Genomic DNA, 21932 nt, shown 5'->3' with positions numbered 1-21932 from the left:
AATAAAAAACTGAAAGAATATATAAGGCTGCTCCTGTATCTTATTACTTTGTGGAACACTACAAAAATGATATATTCATGGAAAGTCTTATTTGAATGGGAGGACGCACTTATCCCTTTTCATGGCACACATTTACCACCTGGTTGGAGAAGGTGGTAAATGTGTTGGGGGGCTTTTCTCTTGGTCGTGGTGCAGGGAGTGGCAGGAAGGCAGTGCAGGTTTTACTTCAGCTGGGGAAAGATTTTTGTGCTTGCCCAATGCCTGCAGTCCATGCAGCTTAAACCGGTACAGTACAGTTTCTCCAGGCCCGGAATGACGTGGGCTGGAGCTTGTGGGCCCGGTATTCATCCTGGCCCAGAGACACTGGGGATTCATAACTGCTTCGAGCTGTGTCACATCAGGACACCGCTCCAACAACTTGTAATGACGAGTCGAGTGGTATTCAATTGACCTATCCTGGGACAGGAAATGCTGAGCTGGCATTTCCGGCATTGTTATGAGTCTGATGTGCAGGTAAAACCCATACACTGCAGACCACAACAGAAGCCGGCAGTGTGCGTTAACTTGCTGATCCAGTTTACTGGCAGGATGAGAACAGACTTAGGTGGATGTACACTGTGGAGGGTAACGCCGACTCCTGAAGCAACAATGGCTGGCTGTGTTCCGCCTACTATCCTCACCTGTTACCCCACCTCGGCTCCCACCTGGGATGCCGCTTTGGCAAATTGAATTGTGGTTGCTCACTGCACAGGTTGACTTTAACTCCTGAAACAAAAGATGCTGGCTACACTTCACTTTTTGTCTCACCTGCTGTTTGCAGTATCCCTTCTCTTTAACTTCATCATGCAGCGTGTCTGCCTGCTTTTATAGGGGGAAGATGTGTGGGTTATAGGTACCCCAATCTCATGTTAGATCATGATGGTGATCAACTACTGTGTGTGAAAAATGCTGAGCTACATGTACATGATGATGTAGCCCTCATGTTGGGCTACGCAAAAGAATGGGTAAGAACAACAACAACAGGCATTGGCAAAGCAAGTAGGTCTGGCGTAGGCTGCCAGCCTTTTGGCTTTGTCAGTGTTTTTTTTGTCATGACTTTTGTAAAACTTTATTGGAGGGGGAACTTCCATGTCCTAGCCAATATAAAAAAATGCATAAAATAAATTTTTTAATATTTTTGGTCTCAAAAAGCATATATTGCCATAGTAGTCTGCGCACCGAAAAGAATGAATTTAAGAAAAATCAAAAGGTCTTGGCGAATGCTAGACTTATAAATGCCCAAACCGGGGCACAGGGATGTTCGCCTAATAGAGCTACGTATTTGACCACAGAACGAAAATCCTCAAAAGTCAAGTTTCAGGTCACCAAAATACCAATAAAGAAAAGTATTTCACGTACTCCCCAGTTTTGTTCTCAAATTGAATGTAGGACACAGCTGAAAATAATAAAATCACACTGTATATAGCATATTATACACATCCTGCATTCCAGGCATTAGACAGAATACCATACAAATACAAACATCCAGCATAACTCAGACATGCCACAAAGCCAGAAAGGGCCAGACTGGCCGTAGCGGGCATCGGGCAATCCCCCGGTGCGCCGCACGGGTGGGGGGCCGGTAGGGGCCCCGTTTTTGTTACAGGGCCGTTTTTGCAGCATGGCTGCAAAATCGGCCCTGTAACAAAAACGGCCGAAAACCGGCCCTGACAAAGAGCTCGGCGGCACCCACAACCCCCCCCCCCCCCCCCCCCCCCGGGAGGGAGGGGGCCGGCCGAGCACTTTGCCAGGGTCGGTTTTGGTTCCCAGTCCGCCCCATTAGGGTCTGTCGTGAATTTTACTCCGGATTCTCTTAGAGTTCTTTTCTTCTTTTCCTCTCTATACATAGAGGCGGTGTGAATAGGGGCGTGTGGCAGTCACCCGGTGGAGGTTGGAGAAAGGGTGGTTATAATCAAGGTCAGCTGGCTGCTGCAGTTAAGAAGAACATAGTTAACAATCACGAATGGGCTATGGGTAACTGGCAGCGAAGTACAAGAGGTCTGTTTATACACACCGAGAAAGCACTATGGGCTTTGCCCCTGTGGTTGTCAATGTATACAGAGAAAGCTCTAGGCACTGGACAACCAATTGACATAGTGTTCAATGAGAATACTGCCTTTTTGGAAGGTGACTGCAGGGCTTATTTACAAGACCCCTGGGCCGCCGGCACGTCACTTTTTTTGACGCACCTGCGGCGCAGTGTTCTGGCCCATATTTACAAGGCCACGCAAAGCTACCCTGCGTGGCTTTTCGTGGCCTCGTAAATACAGCCCCTTTTCACGCAGCACTTTGCGTGAATGGGCCGTTCCATAGGTGTTGCTATGGGTGTTCCCAAGCAACACCCATGGATTATGCTCGATTCCCAGATTTACAACGTTTCCTCAACATGGGAATGCATCAGAATCCTACGCCTCTAGTTCTATGCGTGCTGCATTCTGCAACACGCATAGAAAGAGGAAAATGCCATCAATGATGGTTTGTTTTGCAGGAAAGGACACCCCCGCAACGCAGGCATCCTTGCACCATGGTGCATGGGTGCTTGTGTTGGCGCACGGCAGCCAATTGTGCACCAGTGCAGGAGAAAGCACAGGGATGCAACGTACTGTTGTAAATACGACGCATCCTTGTGCTTTTAAAATGACACAGCTCAACGCAGCGCTGCGTCACTTTGTTGTAAATTATGCCCTACGTCTTTAGATCTGGAAAGATCCCCTCAGGGTTCTTGTGGGCATAGGGTCCTGGTGGTGTTTTGAAACCGTATTTTACGCCGTATGATGTTTTAAAGGACTTGTGTCGGTGAGACAGTGCACATTTTGGTTAATTAAGGTTAAGCATCACCCCTGCAATGATAAAGATGGTGGTAAAGTCCACCGCAGTTTATTCTGAATTAAGAGCTAGGAAGTGTAGTAGTGTCACTCAATGTTCTGGTGTTCGTGAAGGTTGTTACACATACCAGCATGGTGTGTTAAAAAAACAGCGAGAAAAAGATTCAAGATGGTTTTCTGTTAGGGTTGATTGTTGTTTTTGTTTACAGACGGATAGTGCGGATGACGCGCCAGTGACGCGAAATGCATTGAGTATAGGAATTTGGATGCTGAGTATATGGAGAATATCTATCCTATGGTTTTATGAAATATTGAACAAAACGTTTTAGCAGTGTGAAAATAAACATATGATATGGATTGATACTGCGAAGAAACGACAAAAGAATGAAACAATAAAATATGGAGTAACAATGGCAAAGAATATATGGAATGTTTATTTGAGATCTTTTATCAGTTGCGGCCGGCATGATTCGCGGGTGGGGATGGGTTGCGCAGGAGGGTTAATTTAATTTTTTTTAAATTGTTTTTAAACGTGCCTTCGCCTCCGGACCCAGAATCCAGCGTCAAGTCTCCTGCTCTCTCTCTGCTCACAGGAAGCAGAAGCAGGCAGCCTCCCTCTCCTTCCATAAGCCAATCACAACACTGCAATGGCAGCGTTGTGATTGGCTAGGACGTCGTCCGTACAGGCGTTTGGTAAGGCTGTTTTCTCCATGCTGGCTGCATGTTGCCTACATGATGAAAACGGAGAGTGTGCATGACCGCCCCCAACCAGGCATACCCTTATTCTGCTTTCTCGCAGTGCGAGAAGCGGAAACGTAAAATGTTAATTATACCATTTTACATTTCTGCTTCTTGCACTGCGAGAAAGCAGTGGGGCGATGCTCCGACGCCCACGTGGAGGAGCCGCCCCTGTCTTTTTTCATCAGAATGGTGCTGTTCTGCAATAGATGTACACATTTATCATTGTATAAAATATACAGATTTACAATGGACAAAGCAAGAAGCATCACATCACGAGCTGACTAACACTATCCACTGGGCATCAGACATCCTACCGTCCTAAGAGTCTCATCAGCAAACATTCAACTGTAACAGAACTAGACTGAACATCAATCACACGCCCAATACAACTCAAACATGCCTCTCACCAGCACCAAGCACAGACAAGTCTAACTGTAGGGTTACGGGTTATCATTCCTAGGCATAGGTAAACCCCTCTGGCCATATTCAATCATTCACTTCAGCTGAAGGAATGAGACATAACCACCCACCTAGCATGACCACACACTGTCCTCTGGCCCGCATAGTCAATGCTCAACTTTCATATCACTCTTGAACATACGGCTTAGTCCCAAAAACATCGACTTCAGAATATCGACCTGCGACAACCCCGACTCCAAGACTTGCACAGCACCATCAAGGTGAGCAGGGGTGGGGTTCGGATTCAAACTCTTCCTGCCACAGCGATGCTCACCATAACCATATTGTTCAAGTCTGTATTTTGGGAGTTCGACTGTGGCAGGCCGATACGTTCATGATCGATATTTTGATCACGTTCAACAGGACAAAGTCTCATGGGTGGATCAGAACCGTAGTCAGACCACCCAGACTCTGCTCTGTGCGGAAGCCCCAGAACCACCCTTTCCAAACAGCCCACAGCGCTTTGAGGCCAGACTAATGTCAGGTGTGCGCTATACAAATGCTGATAACAGAACCTAATAATTAGCCCTTTTCATTTCCTCTGTTTGAATCTATTATATTGTTCTGCTGATCTTTCGTTTCTTTCTCCCTCACTTTCAGATATTTTCTTTTTTTGAGAGGGAGAGGGTTTGGTAATTGTTCGGAATTCACATTTTACAGGTCCTCCCTACCTTTCAAAAAATCAGTATGTCGCCAATTGCCTAGAAAGGCGTTTTCCTTCACGTTGATAAGTAATGTGCGGGAGAGATGTTTGTGCTTCTGGAATAGAATGCTGTCATCACCCATGTATACACAAACATTATTTATCTCATGTTCAGGCGCATCACTTTGTAAACATGCAATCCCACATTTCTTAGGAATAAAGGCATTTCTGAACCCAGTTACACCTAGCACACGCTCACGCTGTATTGCAAACATGTGTTGTTGGGTGCACATTTTACGGTGTTTAGCGAGTTATACTGCAAGTCAAAATGTAGGATTCTGTTTCTGAAAACCCATCTTATCCCAGTGCGCACAACAGTAGAATGGTTGATCGGCCTTCCATAAGCGTTGTCTTTTTCAAATTCATAGAACTCTACTGTTTGATGCAATTCTGTTATTTTGTGGGACAGACAGACAGAAAGATAGACAGACAGACAGACAGACAGACATATTGACAGACAGACAGACAGACAGACAGACAGATAGATAGATAGATAGATAGATAGATAGATAGATAGATAGATAGATAGATAGATAGATAGATAGATAGATAGATAGATAGATAGATAGATAGATAGATAGATAGATAGATAGATAGATAGATAGATCCCACTTTTTTGTTTCTTTCCACCTGTGGTCAAAGCTTGATATTTGGCAAAGCTGTAGATGTATATAGATGCATCTTTCCTTCCTAGCAGCAACAAACCATATGGGTGGTTGAGTGCTCTATAAAGTGACTTTCATGTAATGGGTAGTGGGGTTAAAACTTTCAATTCCCAAGAGGACATGTGCATCAGTATTCAGGACCAACAGAATTTTACGCAAAAGTATGGATTCCTAGATAGAACAAGCTTTGTACTCTAAGCATGGTGCGGTGATAGCTCTGATAGAAAACAGGCATGATCCTCTGTGACACTTGAGAGGGTAGGCCCAGGGAGAAGAAGCCATCAGCCAGAACATCAAGGAAATATGTTTGTTCTGCTTAAAGCCCAAATATGTATCTCCATTCATTGGGCCAGCACAGATTCTCATAGCAGCTGGCCAAAAGGAGGGCCCTGGGCAGCCGGTTCTACCTGCGCGCCAGTGGTTTAAGTCTTGTCGGAATTCATCTTGAGCAAATAGCTGGCAGTCTAGTCCTGATTACCAACATGAATTGTTGGAAATATAGCCACTGATTCCTGAGCTCTCTGCGGTATATGATGGACCCAGGAATTATTGAAATAGAAAGAAGAAACTGAACAAGGGGTACAAGAGGGTCCACATAGACAGTCTGGGATAGTGGGCTGACCTTTTGCAAGCTGCACTAGAGTAAGACCTCAATGCAATTGAGAACTTTTATTGATTCACAGTAAGCTCAACTGGCGCTGGAAGAAGAGAAGGGATCCCGAAGGCCTGCCTGGGGTTCTCTTCAGGACCTCTCACAGCCCAGTATACAATGAAAGTGTAAGAGCCTGCCAGTGGACTGGAGTACCAAATGAATGTAAGGACTAAAGAATCCTCAAAGGACAGAGGCCCATGACCAAGCCTAATCTTAGAGATTTTAAACAAAACCCAGGCAGTTAACTGGTCATGGGACGACCTACAACAGGCTCATTGATATATATATATCTATAGACTACAGTGCACTAAACATTTATTTAAAATATTTCAATTTTTATTGATATAAATTCATGTTAAAAAAATTGTAAATCAAAAATTGATGAGACATACATGATTATAAAACAATCATAATACAAACAAAATGTGACACAGTTCATTGTGTTACAATTCAAACATAAAACACAAAACACATAATCAACATACATTCAATTCTTCTAGATAAAATACCGTGGCTAATTGTTGGACAGGTTCGCAAATTTTCTAATCTAAGCCCAGTGAAAAGCCTGGTAAATGCCCTAGAACACGTCGGTGAGATATTAGAGATACCAACAGCTGCCGAGAGTCTTGATGGAATAAATGTTGGAAAAGAGGTCGGTTGGAGATGCAGCCCTGCTATCGAAGAACTGAAAGGAGTTTGTATCATAAATCCTAAAATGAAGGAATATGGAATAGCAGAAGTGGCAGTAAATGGCAACTCATGAATAGCAGTAAAAAGTTTCCTTTTTGACATTATTAGCTGCCTTAAATCAGCTGGAGTATTAATGACTGGCCATTATGAGAAGTTAGTGTGCTGATATTAAATTCCCTTGATTTGCACTGTGGATTTAATCCCAGATTTCTGAAAGTCAAGACAGGGATTAACTTGAGGGGGCATCTTCCATGGTTCATTGGCTGATTCCCGTGTCACACCTGAAAAAGGAGGCCCACCCACAAGAGTACGTTGGGGAAGATACCAACACGAGGGGGCCTGAAAAAAGTATGATTTGACAGAGAAAGTGTTGAATAGCTTGGATTGTCAGAACTGCATCAGGGGCCGAAAACACGATAATATTGGGCCTGCAAAGTTTATAGGGCCCTTTTGACACAGCCAAAGGGAAGGCTGGCGATGTGTTGCCACCCATCTATTAAAGTCACAAAACGGTGTACTTAGAGAACACAAGAGTCACAGAGGCAAACAATTCTGTAACAAATCATGAGAACACTAAGATCCAAAATAGAGCAATTAGGGATCACATAGCATTGAGCTGCAAGAAATTCATTGTTCAAAGAGATAATAACAAATTGATTCATGAATGCACAAATGTTGTTTTTGATCATTTACAGCACACCACCTGCTAATAAGGAGTTGTCCAGGTAAAAATGTTTTTAACGTCCTTGTATAATAGGCTCCTTGGTGGACTCACCACCTTGGTTTATCTGAATCAATCAGGTTTCATGCCTCCATGTTTCACTGGGTTAAATCTGCGTAGACTGCACAATTGGCTGGACGGGGTAGGGAAAATGGATGTCATTTCCTTAGACAAGAAAAAAAACTGTTAAATCCACTGAATCGGATTTGATGCTTTTGCTACTGAAATATTTTCGAAACGGGCTTGAATTTTACGGGCGTGCTACGATCCCTTATACGTAGCTCACATTGGCTGTGAAATTTAATGATTACCTTTGGCCATCCTTTTCACTGAGGAGTGACAGCGCTGTCGTCTGTCCTTGCTTTCATTCACACTGTCCACTGAGCTTCAAGTGTGGTAGGCAGAGCGGTCCACTGGTGAAGGGAGAAAGTAGCAAAGGAGGGTTGAGGACCAACTATCACTTCATGCGGATGACATCCTCCACTATGCAGTGACACTCTGCAGACACAACCCAGCCTCCTAAGTACTTTGATAGGAGGGGATGCTGGATATCGGATTAATTGGGCTACATTCACATTTCTTCAGATCTGCTCATCGGATGTGGAGCATCCTAGATTCAGATGCTTAGATACCTAGGGCTTGAGGTTACCAGGTGGCAGTTGGGTTTCTGAGACCATAATCTGGAGTAGAGAGGATAGCAGTGAGGATATGAGGCGCTGGCACAATCTCCCACTTTTGGTACCGATAAGTGGAGCCATCTTAAAAATGTAATCCTCCACGTATCACAAAACACAACATATTATATTGCAGAGGCTTTCTTCAGAAGGTTCGAAAAGGATCTCAGATCTGTTATGGAATAATAACTCTGCAAACAGCACTGGCAGCCCAGTATAGGACATGATGTATTAGGTGAACAGTGCTACCCAACATCAAGCATTGCCATCGGGCATCTCATTTGGTCGTTACAAATGTTTGGAATGTCAAAAAAAGGGGATTGGTTTCACTTACAAGATCTTGAATCTCAAGTGCTAGTTGACTTTAGAGAAGACATTGAGAAGGAGAGAAGATAAGGAGGAGAAGTTCTACTAAGCAGGTAGAGCCAAATGCATATCGTTGACGCCAGCCTCATCGTGTGGTGCTAAAAAGAATCTGCTGTTGAACATTTAACAGAGCCAGACGATTAGGGGAAGCGGTTAGGCCAAACTAATGCTTGAATCACAAGAACAATAATTATAAAGGATAAGGTAATAATCAAGCCACAGACAGGTGGATCAGCATTCTGTGCCCATGTCCAAGTCATGTGCAGATGTGCGAGGGCCAACCTTGCCTCCAGAGTGACTTTGGTACATAATTGACGTTCACTTGGTTAAGACTGGCCTGATTGGTCAAAGGAGAATAGAGTAACACCTCTGCAAGAATCACCTGACATGCATTACCCACCAAACTAGTAGTTAGGCGGCAGAGAACTTGCCAAGTGTATACTATGAATGAGCGAGAACCAGTAGAAATAAAAAAGAGTCCTAAACTTATGCAGGCATCTTCAATGTAAAATACATTAGGAGGTAGTAAAAAACAGTGAGTAAACAAAACAAAAAAGCAAAGAAAGGTAATACAATAAAAGAAATCAAAGAAATATAATCAAAGTGAATATACAAGGAAATTACATGAGTTATAGATGACAACTCACTAGTCAGTTTACCAAAATGTATGGGCATGCAGCCCATTAAATGGCTGCTGTTCTCATCTATATGTCATCTGACTATAACACTACTCTCAATAATTGTGGTGGCTTTAGCTGAAGAGATGAAATCATAAGTGAATTGCCAGGAGCTCCACTCTATTTCCCTAATCTCTCAGATCAGAATTTCTACTCTGCTCACTGTCTCTTTTCATCCATCCCTATCTACAGTCTAACCACAGGAGAAATAACGCTGCCCAGGAAATGTCAGAGCATCAGCCTGTTGATTATACACAGCACTGCTGACGGTGTAATCAAAACCAGGCCTGAAGAAACATAAAGCACGCCTCAGCGACGTGGAATCATGGACCCCTCTCTGTTTACTGAAATAAAACCACACCCAGGATAACTTGCTGATAATCAGTAACTTGGCCAATAAGATTTGCATTACAAAGTAGCAGGGGGAATATTCATGGCCAGCAGGATCGGTAACAATCATGCAGCAAGCTACATTGCTGGACTTCCTGCTCTCTAGCGCCCTCCATGACCAGATGTGCAAGTGCGAAAGTGGGGCGACCAGCCCACCACCATTTTCTTTGCCATTGGGAGATCAGGTGTCCCTGCTGGATCACCAGTAGCGCATGATCATTCGATCCCTGGTCTTGATGAAGTTAGACTATGGTACTATATGCCCGGTTGGCCGGTGCAAACCGATGTACAGTGGTGGCAACAACCGCAAATGATGCTCCTAGTTGAGTATCATGTGCAAAGCCGCGTGCAACTGATTCTCCAGTCATGAGACGGCATTGGCATCCATTGCAAGCAGAGATAGTGTTGCAAGCCTGAGTAATTTACAAACAGTTCTCTACTGAGGGTTTCTTGCACACCTTTCAAAGGCACTGAAGACAGGGCTAGGCTATGCATAGAGACTTAGTCATCTCTTAAGGCCATGAAGCCTGCTGTTGGGTACAGACTAGTCTTCCCGGGTAGGAACACTGGCAGACAGACATGATCACTTGTCTGAGGCATCTGAAGGCGGATCATCATTGAATCACCAAGTGAAAAACAACTGCGGTAAACCTGTACTAGACCTAGACAGCTCCATCATTCACCGCCCAGAGAGACACAATTACTGAGTTCATTTTTATATGTTCTAACCTGTGCGTCGAGCTGCAGTGACATGGATCTCATGTGTTCCCTTTTTTCCCCAGAACTGCTCCTATCCTCTGCTAGTCTCGCTTCAAGCAATTAGAAGATGAGGATTTTTTGGCACATAAATTCAGCTTCACACAGTAGAAATATCTGAGCATTTCGTTGAGGCATTCATAAAATCGTGGCAAGTGTTCTCATGGTGAAAGTAGCAATGTTGCCTTTTACACTACTGAGTATAAACCCTCTGGGTTGTACACTGTCACTTTTCTGTCATTCCACTGAGCTCCTGTAACAGGGGCCCCAACTGTGAGCAAATCATTCTAAGAATACTTCAGCAGCAATAGTAATAGCTGACCTGCTGTGCAGTGCCCTTGTTAGATTTAACCAGTTACAACAAACAGGTTTCTGCCTCTGTGGCCTTCATCAGGAGGTGTAAAAGAAGTCCCCAGGCTAAGCGGGCCCAGAGGTCCAGATGTTGGCAGTTCTAACCACCTAGGTTTACAATTCAAACACTGTGCTTGTACTTTTGCCTTGTAATTCAGAGGGGTGTAACCTCTAAGCGGCATTCCATTATCTTTTTAGCACTCAGCTATTCCCTTTTAAGAGAGACCCTAACATATGCAAAGCAGTCTGGTCTCATCAAAAAGGAGCAGTTTCATCAGGCAGACCCCTTTGCCTTTATGTTTTATTTTACTTATATGTTTAATCGAGGAGATATTAAATGTTTCCGATTAAGCAAAACAAATCATAGCCATTTAAACTGTAGGAACAGCAGACTCGGTGTATCATAAAAAGAGAACAAGCATTTGCAATGCAATAGGGCTCGCATTAGTAAAGTTAGAGGTATTAGTATTGTAAATGACACATTTTTTATTTATGTTTTTGTTTTGAAAATAGCGAAATTAATAACTTTGTCATTTACAATGCCAATAGTGTTAACTTTTGCAAACGTGACACCTATAGCATTTGTAATGCAATATGTGTTGTATTTACATGACTTAGATGTATTAATATTAAAAATAACAATGGGTTGTATTTTTTTCAATATTTAATACTTAAATAAAAGTTATTGTAATTTATAATGGCAATAGCTTAAACTTTTGCAAATAACTTTTTGGAAGATTATGTTTAGTGTATTTTATTGTGATGAAAATACAAGAACAGAAGTGAAATAGTAACATTTTTTTGTGACATTTCTAATAAAGTTTGAAACATTGAGAGAACATATTTGAATCAGTTGTTGTTGAATGGTTGCACAGATTGATGCTGTGGTGGCTCTGAATGATGTTGTGGCGGCGACGAGTGATGCTGTGGCGTTCCGTGATGCTCTGGTAGCGCATAGTGATGTTGTGATGCCCCTGAGTGATGCTGTGGTGATGCGATGGATAGTGAGGGCGATAGATAGAGGGAGGGCGAAAGATAGATAGAGGGAGGGCGAAAGAGAGATAGAGGGAGGGCGAAAGATAGATAGAGGCAGGGTGAGAGATAGAGGCAGGGCAAGAGGGCGAGGGATGGAGTGTGGGCGAGGGATGGAGTGTGGGCGAGGGATGGAGTGTGGGCGAGGGATGGAGTGTGGGCGAGGGATGGAGTGTGGGCGAGGGATGGAGTGTGGGCCGGGGGAGGGATGGAGTGTGGGGCGGGGGAGGAAAGGAGTGTGGGGCGGGGGAGGGATGGAGTGTGGGGCGGGGGAGGGATGGAGTGTGGGGCGGGGGAGGGATGGAGTGTGGGCGGGGAGGGCTGGATGGAGCAGGGTGAATGGATGGATGGATGGATGGAGTGGGGGGGATGGATGGATAGAGTAGGGGGATGGATGGATGGAGTGGGGGATGGATGGATGGAGTGGGGGATGGATGGAGTGGGATGGATGGATGGATGGATGGAATGGGATGGATGGATGGATTAATGGATGGATGGAGTGGGGGGATGGATGGATGGAGTGGGGGGATAGAGGGATGGAGTGGGATGGATGAAGATGGATGGATGGAGTGGGATGGATGGATGGATGGAGTGGGGTGGATGGATGGAAGGAGTGGGGCGATGGATAGATGGAGTGGGACGGATGGATGGATGGAGTGGGATGGATGGATAGAGTGGGGGGATGGATGGATGGAGTGGGGGGATGGATGGATGGAGTGGGGGGATGGATGGATGAAGGGGATGGGTGGATGGAGGGGATGGATGGATGGATAAATGGAGTGGGATGGATGGATGGAGTGGGGTGGATGGATGGAGTGGGATGGATGGATGGAGTGGGATGGATGGATGGATGGATGGAGTGGGGGGATGGATGGATGGGAATTTACGAGAGAAGCAGGAGGACAGCGCATAACAATGAGACTAACAGATCTGAGACCTACTCAAGTGTTTTTGCGGTATGATTAAGCATCAAATGAAAAGAGCCTATGGAGCGCTACAGTAGACTTCACGTTAGTTCGAGATAGAGACTGGGAAGGAAGGAAAAAGCACCAATTAAAATCAGGTGCATGGGTCTCTGTGAGAAAGCTAGGCAGCGTAGAGTAAAGGGGCACTTACTGGGAAGGCTGAATTAAAATGCCAGTATCTTGAAAACAAGCATTGGAAATGCAATAGGTCTCGCAATAACGCGAGTCTGAACTATTAGCATTGTAAATGATAATGCCCTTTATTTTTGCGTTCTGGTTTTTGGAACATAAATAAAAGGCTTTGTCATTTACAAGGCCTATAGCTTAAATTTGCGTTAAAACGAGACCTATTGCATTGCAATGGTGGTGGTGCTGCTGAGTTTTCTCTGAATCTGCACTCTGAATCTGCACTCTGAATCTGCACTCTGAATCTGCACTCTGAATCTGCACTCTGAATCTGCACCCTGAATCTGCACCCTGAATCTGCACCCACAATCTGCACCCACAATCTGCACCCACAATCTGCACCCACAATCTGCACCCACAATCTGCACCCACAATCTGCACTCTGAATCTGCACCCACAATCTGCACCCACAATCTGCACCCACAATCTGCACCCACAATCTGCACCCACAATGTGTGAGTGGCGTTGCGTGTGTGAGTGGCGTTGCGTGTGTGAATGGCGTTGCGTGTGTGAGTGGCGTTGCGTAAGTGAGTGGCGTTGCGTGTGTGAGTGGTGTTGCGTGTGTGAGTGGCGTTGCGTGTGTGAGTGGCGTTGCATGTGTGAGTGGCGTTGCATGTGTGAGTGGCGTTGCGTGTGTGAGTGGCGTTGCGTGTGTGAGTGGCGTTGCGTGTGTGAGTGGCGTTGCGTGTGTGAGTGGCGTTGCGTGTGTGAGTGGCGTTGCGTGTGTGAGTGGCGTTGCGTGTGTGAGTGGCGTTGCGTGGATGAGTGGTGTTGCGTGGGTGAGTGGCGTTGCGTGGGTGAGTGGCGTTGCGTGTGTAAGTGGCGTTGCGTGTGTGAGTGGGGTTGCGTGGATGAGTGGGGTTGCGTGGATGAGTGGGGTTGCGTGGATGAGTGGGGTTGCGTGGATGAGTTGCGTTGCGTGTGTGAGTGGTGTTGCTTGAGTGAGTGGCGTTGCGTGGGTGAGTGTGGTGTTGCGTGGATGATAGTGGGCTTGCGTGGGTGTGAGTGGCGTTGCGTGTCTGTGTTGCTGTGTGGGTGAAAGTGGCACAGAGCCTTTGATGTGGCCTGGCGCAGGAGAAATGCTGCTGCTGCTAATTAAATACAAGAGCGGCCGGGAAGCGGCCGGGAAACACAAGTACGGCCGGCCACATAATTAGGGGAGGAGAAGGCGCACAGCACACGCTGGGAGAAGCCCTTTGATGTGCTGTGCGGCCGCGATGCGCGCTCTGTGCTGGGGGAGGGCCATTAGCCTGAACTCGCGGCAAGATCAAACGAAGGGTGGGAGGGACATTGAGGAACAGATGGCCATGAAAGTGTATGGGCCAAAAGCGCGTGCCTGTGGCCACGTGCACTCGAAGAAAACGCCACGAAAAAATGCGGTGGTTTGACAATCAGTTCGAGCACTTGAATTCTCGCCATTTCCCATTCCTTCGGAATGGTAAAGGACGAGACCTAAAAATACTGAATTGCCGACTGGTTAAAGGTCCATCCACGCGTTGCCCGAGGATGGTGAGTGAGAATGAAGGAATGTGGGTGGGGAGCAGGGATTGTGGATAGAAGGAAAAGAGAGGATATGAGAGTGGAGCAGGGCAGAAATTAGGGATGGAAAGAGCGAGGAATAGAGGGAAGGAGAGAGGGCAACGAATTAGGGAGGATGAAAGGAAGGAAAGAAGAACAGAGAGAGGGATAAAATAGGGTGTGCAAGAAAGGAGTGCCAGGATGGAGCAACAAAAGAAGAAAAGAAGGGGGGTGAATGGAAGGAGTAGGGAACAAAAGAAGGAAGGAAGAAGGAAAAGGGAGAAAGGGAAACAAATAGAGGGGACAGATATCCAGTGTAATGTTGATGAATGAATGAAATACACCTACTATGCGGTTGAGCCAAATGCATTGCATCAAGGCACTCCCTAGCAAGGGGAGGGGGGCACAAACAATTTGAAGGCTGCAATGTGCCGCAGAAGGTCATAGGAAGCACATTTTTCACAGCCATGTCTATAAGAAAGAGGAGAGGTTAGTGGAGAGGTGTGGTCAGTGACGGCTCTAGGCTCATGGCGGCCCTGGACAGGAAGCTTAGGGAAGGGGCCCCGGAAGAGGGGGACCGGGCGGGGCGGAGCACGGAGGCCAGTGAAGAGGGGATTTCAGGGTGTTTAGAAGTGGAACAGAGCCGGAGGCCGCCAAATCCCCGCCAGGGGCCGCCACGCAAATATGTATCCATCCTCAGAGGATTATTAATTAAGGATATATATTGGCGTGGTGGCCCCTGGGGTTTGGTGGCCCTGTGCAGGTGCACAGCTTGCACATGCCTAAGGCCGCAACTGGTGTGGTGCAGCGGCCAGGGCAGCTGACATCGGGGCACAGGGTTAACGGTTCTATCCCGTCTCTGGTGGTAGCTCAGCTCAGCACCATGTGACTCTGGGCAATAGCTCTCTTAATTTCGACGACGGCCCCCAGCGCCTTGAGACCCGTAGGGGTGACTAGTTCGTGCTTTATAAATACGGATTTATTTATTTATTTAAAGAGAGAAGCTGAGGTGGCCACATTTACAATCACTGATGGCAACACAGGGGGCTCAGATACAATCACTGATGGCAACACAGGGGGCTCAGAGCGCTCGGCTCCTACATGGCCCTCCGTTTCCTCAAAGGCGTGTGTCGGGGAGGAGACATATGCCTGTCTGGGACACCAGATCACTGCTTCACACTGCACAACTGCAAACAGCGGTGGGAGCAAAAATACTACCTTAAAGCTATCAAAGATGCAACTTACCCACCCTCCTTCACACAGATAGGGCTATTTAAAAGCAGCCTGAGATAGATAGAGCCAGCTGCAAGTGCTAGTCGCTGTAGGAGAATATTTGTAAGACATTCACTAAGGGATGAAAACAACAAGGTGTGAATGGAAGTGCATTGGGCGAGAGCAGGAGCTCAAGCACGTTTGTGGTGTATTGAGGGGAGGCTTAACGTAAACCACCAAGGAGATAGTGATTCTTAGAGTGGGTAACCATTGTGAGATGGAGCATTGGTATACGATGTGCTAAGCTCCAGGGTCAGACTGGTCTCATGGGTGGCCTGGCGGTGCCATAATAGCTGCTGTCACAGTTGAGCATCTAGACCTGTTCTTTGGCTGTTGTGGGCATGTGTTATGGTCTGTTGATTTCTCTGGTAATACCACAAACATTGGCTGCAGCAAGCACAGATCCATAAGTCTCCCAAACCTTGCAAAACACCTATATAGAGTGTCTTTACAAGTTCGAAACTATCCTGTTTTGCAAATGTGGCCCACTTTTTTAGGTATCTGATTCGCTAATGGTGGTGGGTATTTTCTGTCACAGACCGACTTCTAAGTTCTCCGAGACGCAGTTGACTCTGTTTGTAGATTGTTCATTCTATATACAGGTAGGCAGGACAGAGCTCATGGAACCCTGAACAAACCAGAATGAAGCTGACATACTGTTACTGGTTCAGGTAACATCTAGCTAGGCATTAAGGCATTAAGGCTTGTATGCAATGTCCTTGACTAATTGAGGGCTGGATGGCCGCCCATTTCTCGAAACGCAAACCTAAAATTATCGAATTCCTAGTGCTGTCATCCAAAACTTGGAACCCACATGTTCACATTATGATGTTAGGTGCACGTGTGTAGCATTAAAACCACACTGCAGCCACTGCTTACTTTGTGAATGGCAGTTTGTGAACCCCGTCTAAATGATGGAGAGAAGGAAGCCATAGGGACTCCCTCTGTTATACTAAAACGTGTGTCCCTTGTGTATCTTGTTGTCTGCAAGTCTTGTTTCATAGCATTCAACTATAGGCACTTTAACTTAGTTGGATACTCTATGCTATCAAACATAATGGAGCTGCTCTTTTGATTGTTGTGCTCTCTGTGCCAACAGTTTTAGTTGTTAGTGGTAATCTTAAGGTTAGGATCGAGCATATATGGTTTCTATCTCTTAATAAACCACTCTTCAAGTAGCGGTGTTGTGTAACACTATAACAGCAGAGTGATACATGGAATTCATGAATTCATCTCAGCCACCGGCAATCGCTCTGGGCTTCATTCCAGACCTTCATTTTTTACCCACCATGACTCTCTAGAATAAGGTCTGTCTTATGCAAATCAGTATCGACCCTGCTCCTCATATGACGAGTCCACCCCGGACTGCTGAGAAGGGGCCACAAGCAACCCCAGACCAGTTTCGTTCTACTTGGGTCTTGTCAGTAGGGTGTAGCTTGAGTCTCATGGCACAGTGAGCAAGGGACCTATGTCTGGGCAAACCCATTGCACTCAGGGCTTCAATTGCAAAAACAACAAAGCGATTAATGGAATGCTTGAATTAATATTAGCCAGTGGCAATCACTGTGGTGTGACTAATAGGGTAGACTGAAGAAAAGATCCAACATGTTGTGAACATATATAGTTTGGTCTAGTAGTCCGTTGTCTATGCTTAGTTGCCTTTGACTGAGTCAGCTTTGATGCTGGATCTTATTTTTTAGAGGGATGTGTTAATGTTTCTGCATTGCACTGTGCCAAACAAAGTATGCCAGAAAATCAACACTTTTTTTTGGAAGAATATTTTTGTTAATCAGTTGCAAGATACAACGTAAGGACAGTGAGAGAGTGTGCCAAATGTATGAAACATCTGTTAAACTTTGGATTTGTTTCAGAGGCTGCAGTCTGTAAACAGGAAATCTAACTGACTTGAAGCAGAGTTTAATTTTAAAGACGCAAAAGGAAGACATTTCATTTTCAACCCTGATGTTCTGATATTTTATCTTGCTGATTTGCCTCAAATAAAGTGCTGTAAATAGAGGAAATGATTTCTCCAAGATTTGTAGGTTTGAGGATTGTAAATTGATTCCATCTTGCAAACTAGGATGTTTGAGCAATTTAGCAGCTAGTGCCCACTTGTAAGTTTACAAAGTGTTCCTGTTTCAAAATTATCTGATTTCATTCACCCGAATAAGGCAGCAGCCACTACTGCAAATAGGCCCCATAAAGTTGGTTCAACTGGCACAAGTCAGTGGCTTATAAACTTCCATAATTTAACTAGGCTTTAAAAAGTTTGACAAAGTGGTTGGACTGCAGAATATAGATGGCAAATACATGAGTTAAAATGAAGGCGTTTTAACTCAGGAAGGCTTTTTAATTCAGCATATCTCAGCCTTTGTATCAACTGGCCTAGTGCTGGCTTTGCAATGGAATGGCGGTGATGCGGCCATTTAAACACATTTAAATAATTGCGTGTGGGTCTTTCCTGGAAGGATCACTTGTGCATGGTGAAGGACTTTTGACTGTGTTGTGAGGCTATTACTGAGGCGGGTTTATTGAAGAAGACATGCAGCATGTGTGGTACAGATGCTGGTCACCAGAGGCTACAAGGTAAAAGCAGGAAAGTGCTTGGAGGGTGGTGGGTGTATCACCATAAGCACTATTTGAATCTGAATGGTGAACCCTTAAACGTTACTGTCATCTAGTCCTGTGGCAAGGGGGGGGGGGGGGGGGGGGAGTGAAACAAAGACTTAGCAAAACTCTACCCACATGTGAAAGGTACATTTATGCATGTATATCTATTTATCTGCCTTTTCCTATCTTTCAGGTTCAAACACCAGACAAAATGAAGACTCCAGGATGTTTATTTATATTCCTAAACAGGAATCCTCATGACTGTGATCTGAAGTAGTCACGGAAAACAACGTTTTGAAACTATTCCTACCCCACAAGGAGCTGCTGCCTTCAAGAGTGCCCTGTTGACTATAAAGTATCCTGTGAGAGGAAGATTCTATTTATGCTCAAGAAGCTGGATTCACAATGAGGCCAAAGACATTTCCTGCTACAGCCCACTCTGGAAACAGCAGACAAAGACTGGAGGAGATCAGGGAAGGCCTGAAGCAGCCATCGGGCCAGAGCGTACCCGCCGGTCTTGGTGGTGACGCACTGCTCGACCACAAGGTTCTGGTTGGGAAGGAGGCAGCCCGGCAACAGCAGTTGAGGCCAACTGCAAAATTTGCGCCATATCAAAAAGTATTGAAAGAAATAAAGTATTCCTTGCTTCCCTTCGCCAATGAGTCCGGTAGCCCGGCAACCGTGGAAGTCAACAGACAGATGCTACAAGAACTGGTGAATGCTGGGTGTGATCCGGTATGTGCATTTCCATTGTTCTCGCGGGTGACCCTGAACGGATAGTACTTGTTCAGAAAAGCCAGCACACTAACGATTTGTCAATCACTCCCTTTAGAAAAATGTCAAACAGCCACAAGTGAACATGCTCTGCATTTTTAAGCTTAGTTAGAATAAGTGCAACCACGAATTCGCAGGGAGTTGTTTAGTGGAACAACAGAAGGGGCTGCTAACAAGGTTCAAATGTCAAAGTAGGACAGTCTGTTAAAGATCTAAGAAAAACATCTTCCACGGCGCCCCACCTTGAGGAGTCTTAGCTGCACCAGCCCTTCTCCCATGGGATTTAAACGCCATCAGATGTTCAGGGAATAATGCTCTCTGGTTTTCGGGCCACAACTTAGAAGATGGAAAATGACCTCTCAGTGAGTAACAGCACACCCAGGGGCAGATTAGTGAAGCATCAGATGTAGAACTGTGGCATGTCTGCAGGGTGGGTATCTGTTTAGAGCTAAGTAGGGAAGAGAGAAAACTGAACAAAACACACACCCATCTACATTCCCCATACAGTCTTTTGCAATCAAATGAGCAAGAGAATACTCGTAAGTAGTGTATATAAAGCAGAGGACAGTGTTTAGGTGTGTGGCTCAGTGCCTAAATGATGTATGAGTAGGGCTGTGAGCAAGCCACTATGCATATGGGACTACAAATGTTTTCAGCTGTGCTTTAACACAAACAGAATTAGATGTTTTCAAAATGACAATTGGAATTTTATATTTTATTTAGATGTGCAGTTTGAATCACATGCGGATAAAGCATTGGGAGTCTTGTAGGATCCCATATTTGACCAACGGGGGAAGGAACTTGAAGCCAATTTGATTATTAAACCAATGATGTCTGAAGTGCATTGAGGTTGCAAGCTTTGGTTGGCATAGTCTGAATGCAACTGCAATGGAGAACAGAAGTTTATTGGCCTACTACCTTGCCCCACACATTAGAGAACCAGACATGGTCCCAGACCCACGACCTGTGAGAAACCTAAGAAGTAAAATGGATAGGAGTGTTGGATAAGCCATTGTACTTTGATCAAAGAAGATGCAGTGTGTTAGGAGTTCGCATACAGTGCCTCATGGGTTCGGAACGTGAGTAGGTAACGGAATGGTGTTTTGAGTACTCTTTAGACTGGAGGGGCTGTAGAGCCGGTTTTGAGAGCCTATCATGTATTAAATTCTAAAAATCGAGACAGGAAATAGCATTTTTTCAATACACTGAAAACCCTTTGTCTGATCATAAGGTCAAATTTGCCAGGCAAGTGGGCAATTTAATTCCTATGTGAATTCCAAGTCCTGCCTGCGCTCATAAGAAACCGTCCATGAATACCGCCTTCAGCGCCACTCTCGTTGAGAACTCAATTTCTGGTGATTTTCTCTTGGTCGTCACTTGGGGCTGTGCAACAAAATTATGTTTCTTTCCCTATATACAGTGCAATAGAGTAATTTCCAGTGTGTTGTTGAATTAATTTGCACCCATCAGAACGAAGGTCCCATTTGTGGTAATTTCATACTATCCCGCTGGTGCATCCCTCTTTACTTCCTCCGTAACTTTCTTAGCTCTTTGGTTCTTGCCAGGGGCGGTCGGCGTGCCCTCACTATACACTACTTGAATCCTCACAAGGAAGGGAAGCATTGTGTTCATCTACAACTGTTCCACCCTCAGCTCTTATGTCTTGCCTTGAACCATACTATCATACATTTAATTGTAATAACTATGTGCATTATAGAATTGTCTGGGTTGCCAGAAGCCATCTTGTTCTCTTAACAGTGCCACAATTAGACCTAAGATGGTGGATGGAGAACTGCTTGGAAGTCAGTTGATTGTTGACCCCTGCTGCTACTGCTCCTTGCTGTGTGGGGGTATAAAAGAGCTCCACTCACAGGCAAAAACCTGAGTTTTTGACAAAGGGATTAGTAGAGCTCACATTTCAAGTATGGGTACAATGTATGGCATATTCCTTTACCTGTTAGGCATATCTTATTTTATAATTTATTTCATAGGGATATTTATGTAGGGGTAGGAGTACAGCATTATATGGGTGATGGAAGCCATTTTGAATAATGTGCAATCTGCCATTAGCATGGGCTTGTGGCGTTGTTTGCTGTTCCGGGGATGCCTTTTCAAGTGGTTTGGAGGTTTTCTTTACAAACAGAGCACTGAGAGGAGTATGGTCCTACATGGATGCCAACATTTTGAAGCTGCAAAGAGGGAGATTCGGATAAAAAATAGGGGGGATTTTTTTACCCATTGACTTGTGTGGTAGCATAGGCGATTTTAGGCAGGAGACAGTTAAAATAAAGTTGTTTGGGGCTTTAAAAATCGAGTCTCCCAGCTGAATCGAGTCTGTTGGCATGTACAGAACCTGCCCCATTGGCACAGCAAAGGGACCGGACTTGCAAGTGCGCTGCTGCAGGATCGGATGTCCGAATGGCAAAATATACTTTGTTCTTTGTTTCCTTACCTGTTAGGAGCACAGAGTCAGTGCTATAGCAGGCACAGAGCATGACAAAATGGTTGTGCACTGGGCTGCAGCAGCAGGTCACTGGCAGTGCACACTGCGAGTCAAATGAGGTAATTTCCAGGCTCATGCTGGCTTGTCACCAGCAGATCCACACTCAACAATAGGGTTTCTGCATGCAGGAATCGGGAGGTGGGAGATTAGCCTTGAAATCGGTAGTCTACCTCCTGAATCGGGAGGGTTGGCATGTATGGTTTCTGGTATCGTCTTCTGGATATCCATTAAATAATTGATTATGAATTTGAGCCTGAATCACTCATTTGACATTTCAGGCGTATTAAATCATCCTTTTTGATAACAGACAGTAACGCTGATCATTTGCCCCAGATACAGCATTTCACTGGGCACGTGCAGCTC

At 45.2% G+C, this 21932-nt stretch overlaps 1 protein-coding gene across 1 annotated transcript in view; it reads left to right on the top strand.

Moving 5' to 3' along the window:
- LATS2 (large tumor suppressor kinase 2) overlaps positions 1-21932 on the top strand; it is a 134278-nt gene that overhangs the window by 12602 nt on the left and 99744 nt on the right. Inside the window, exon 2 of the mRNA XM_078657084.1 lies at positions 18486-19027. Within this exon, the coding sequence (XP_078513210.1) occupies positions 18698-19027 (330 nt within the window). The 5' untranslated portion in view covers positions 18486-18697. The remainder of the gene's footprint in view (positions 1-18485; positions 19028-21932) is intronic.

This window comes from Lissotriton helveticus, chromosome 8 (assembly GCF_964261635.1).
Source record: "Lissotriton helveticus chromosome 8, aLisHel1.1, whole genome shotgun sequence".
Taxonomy (NCBI): domain Eukaryota; kingdom Metazoa; phylum Chordata; class Amphibia; order Caudata; family Salamandridae; genus Lissotriton; species Lissotriton helveticus.
The sequence above is the reverse complement of the archived record's forward strand: the minus strand, read 5'-3'. Positions and strand labels throughout refer to the sequence as shown.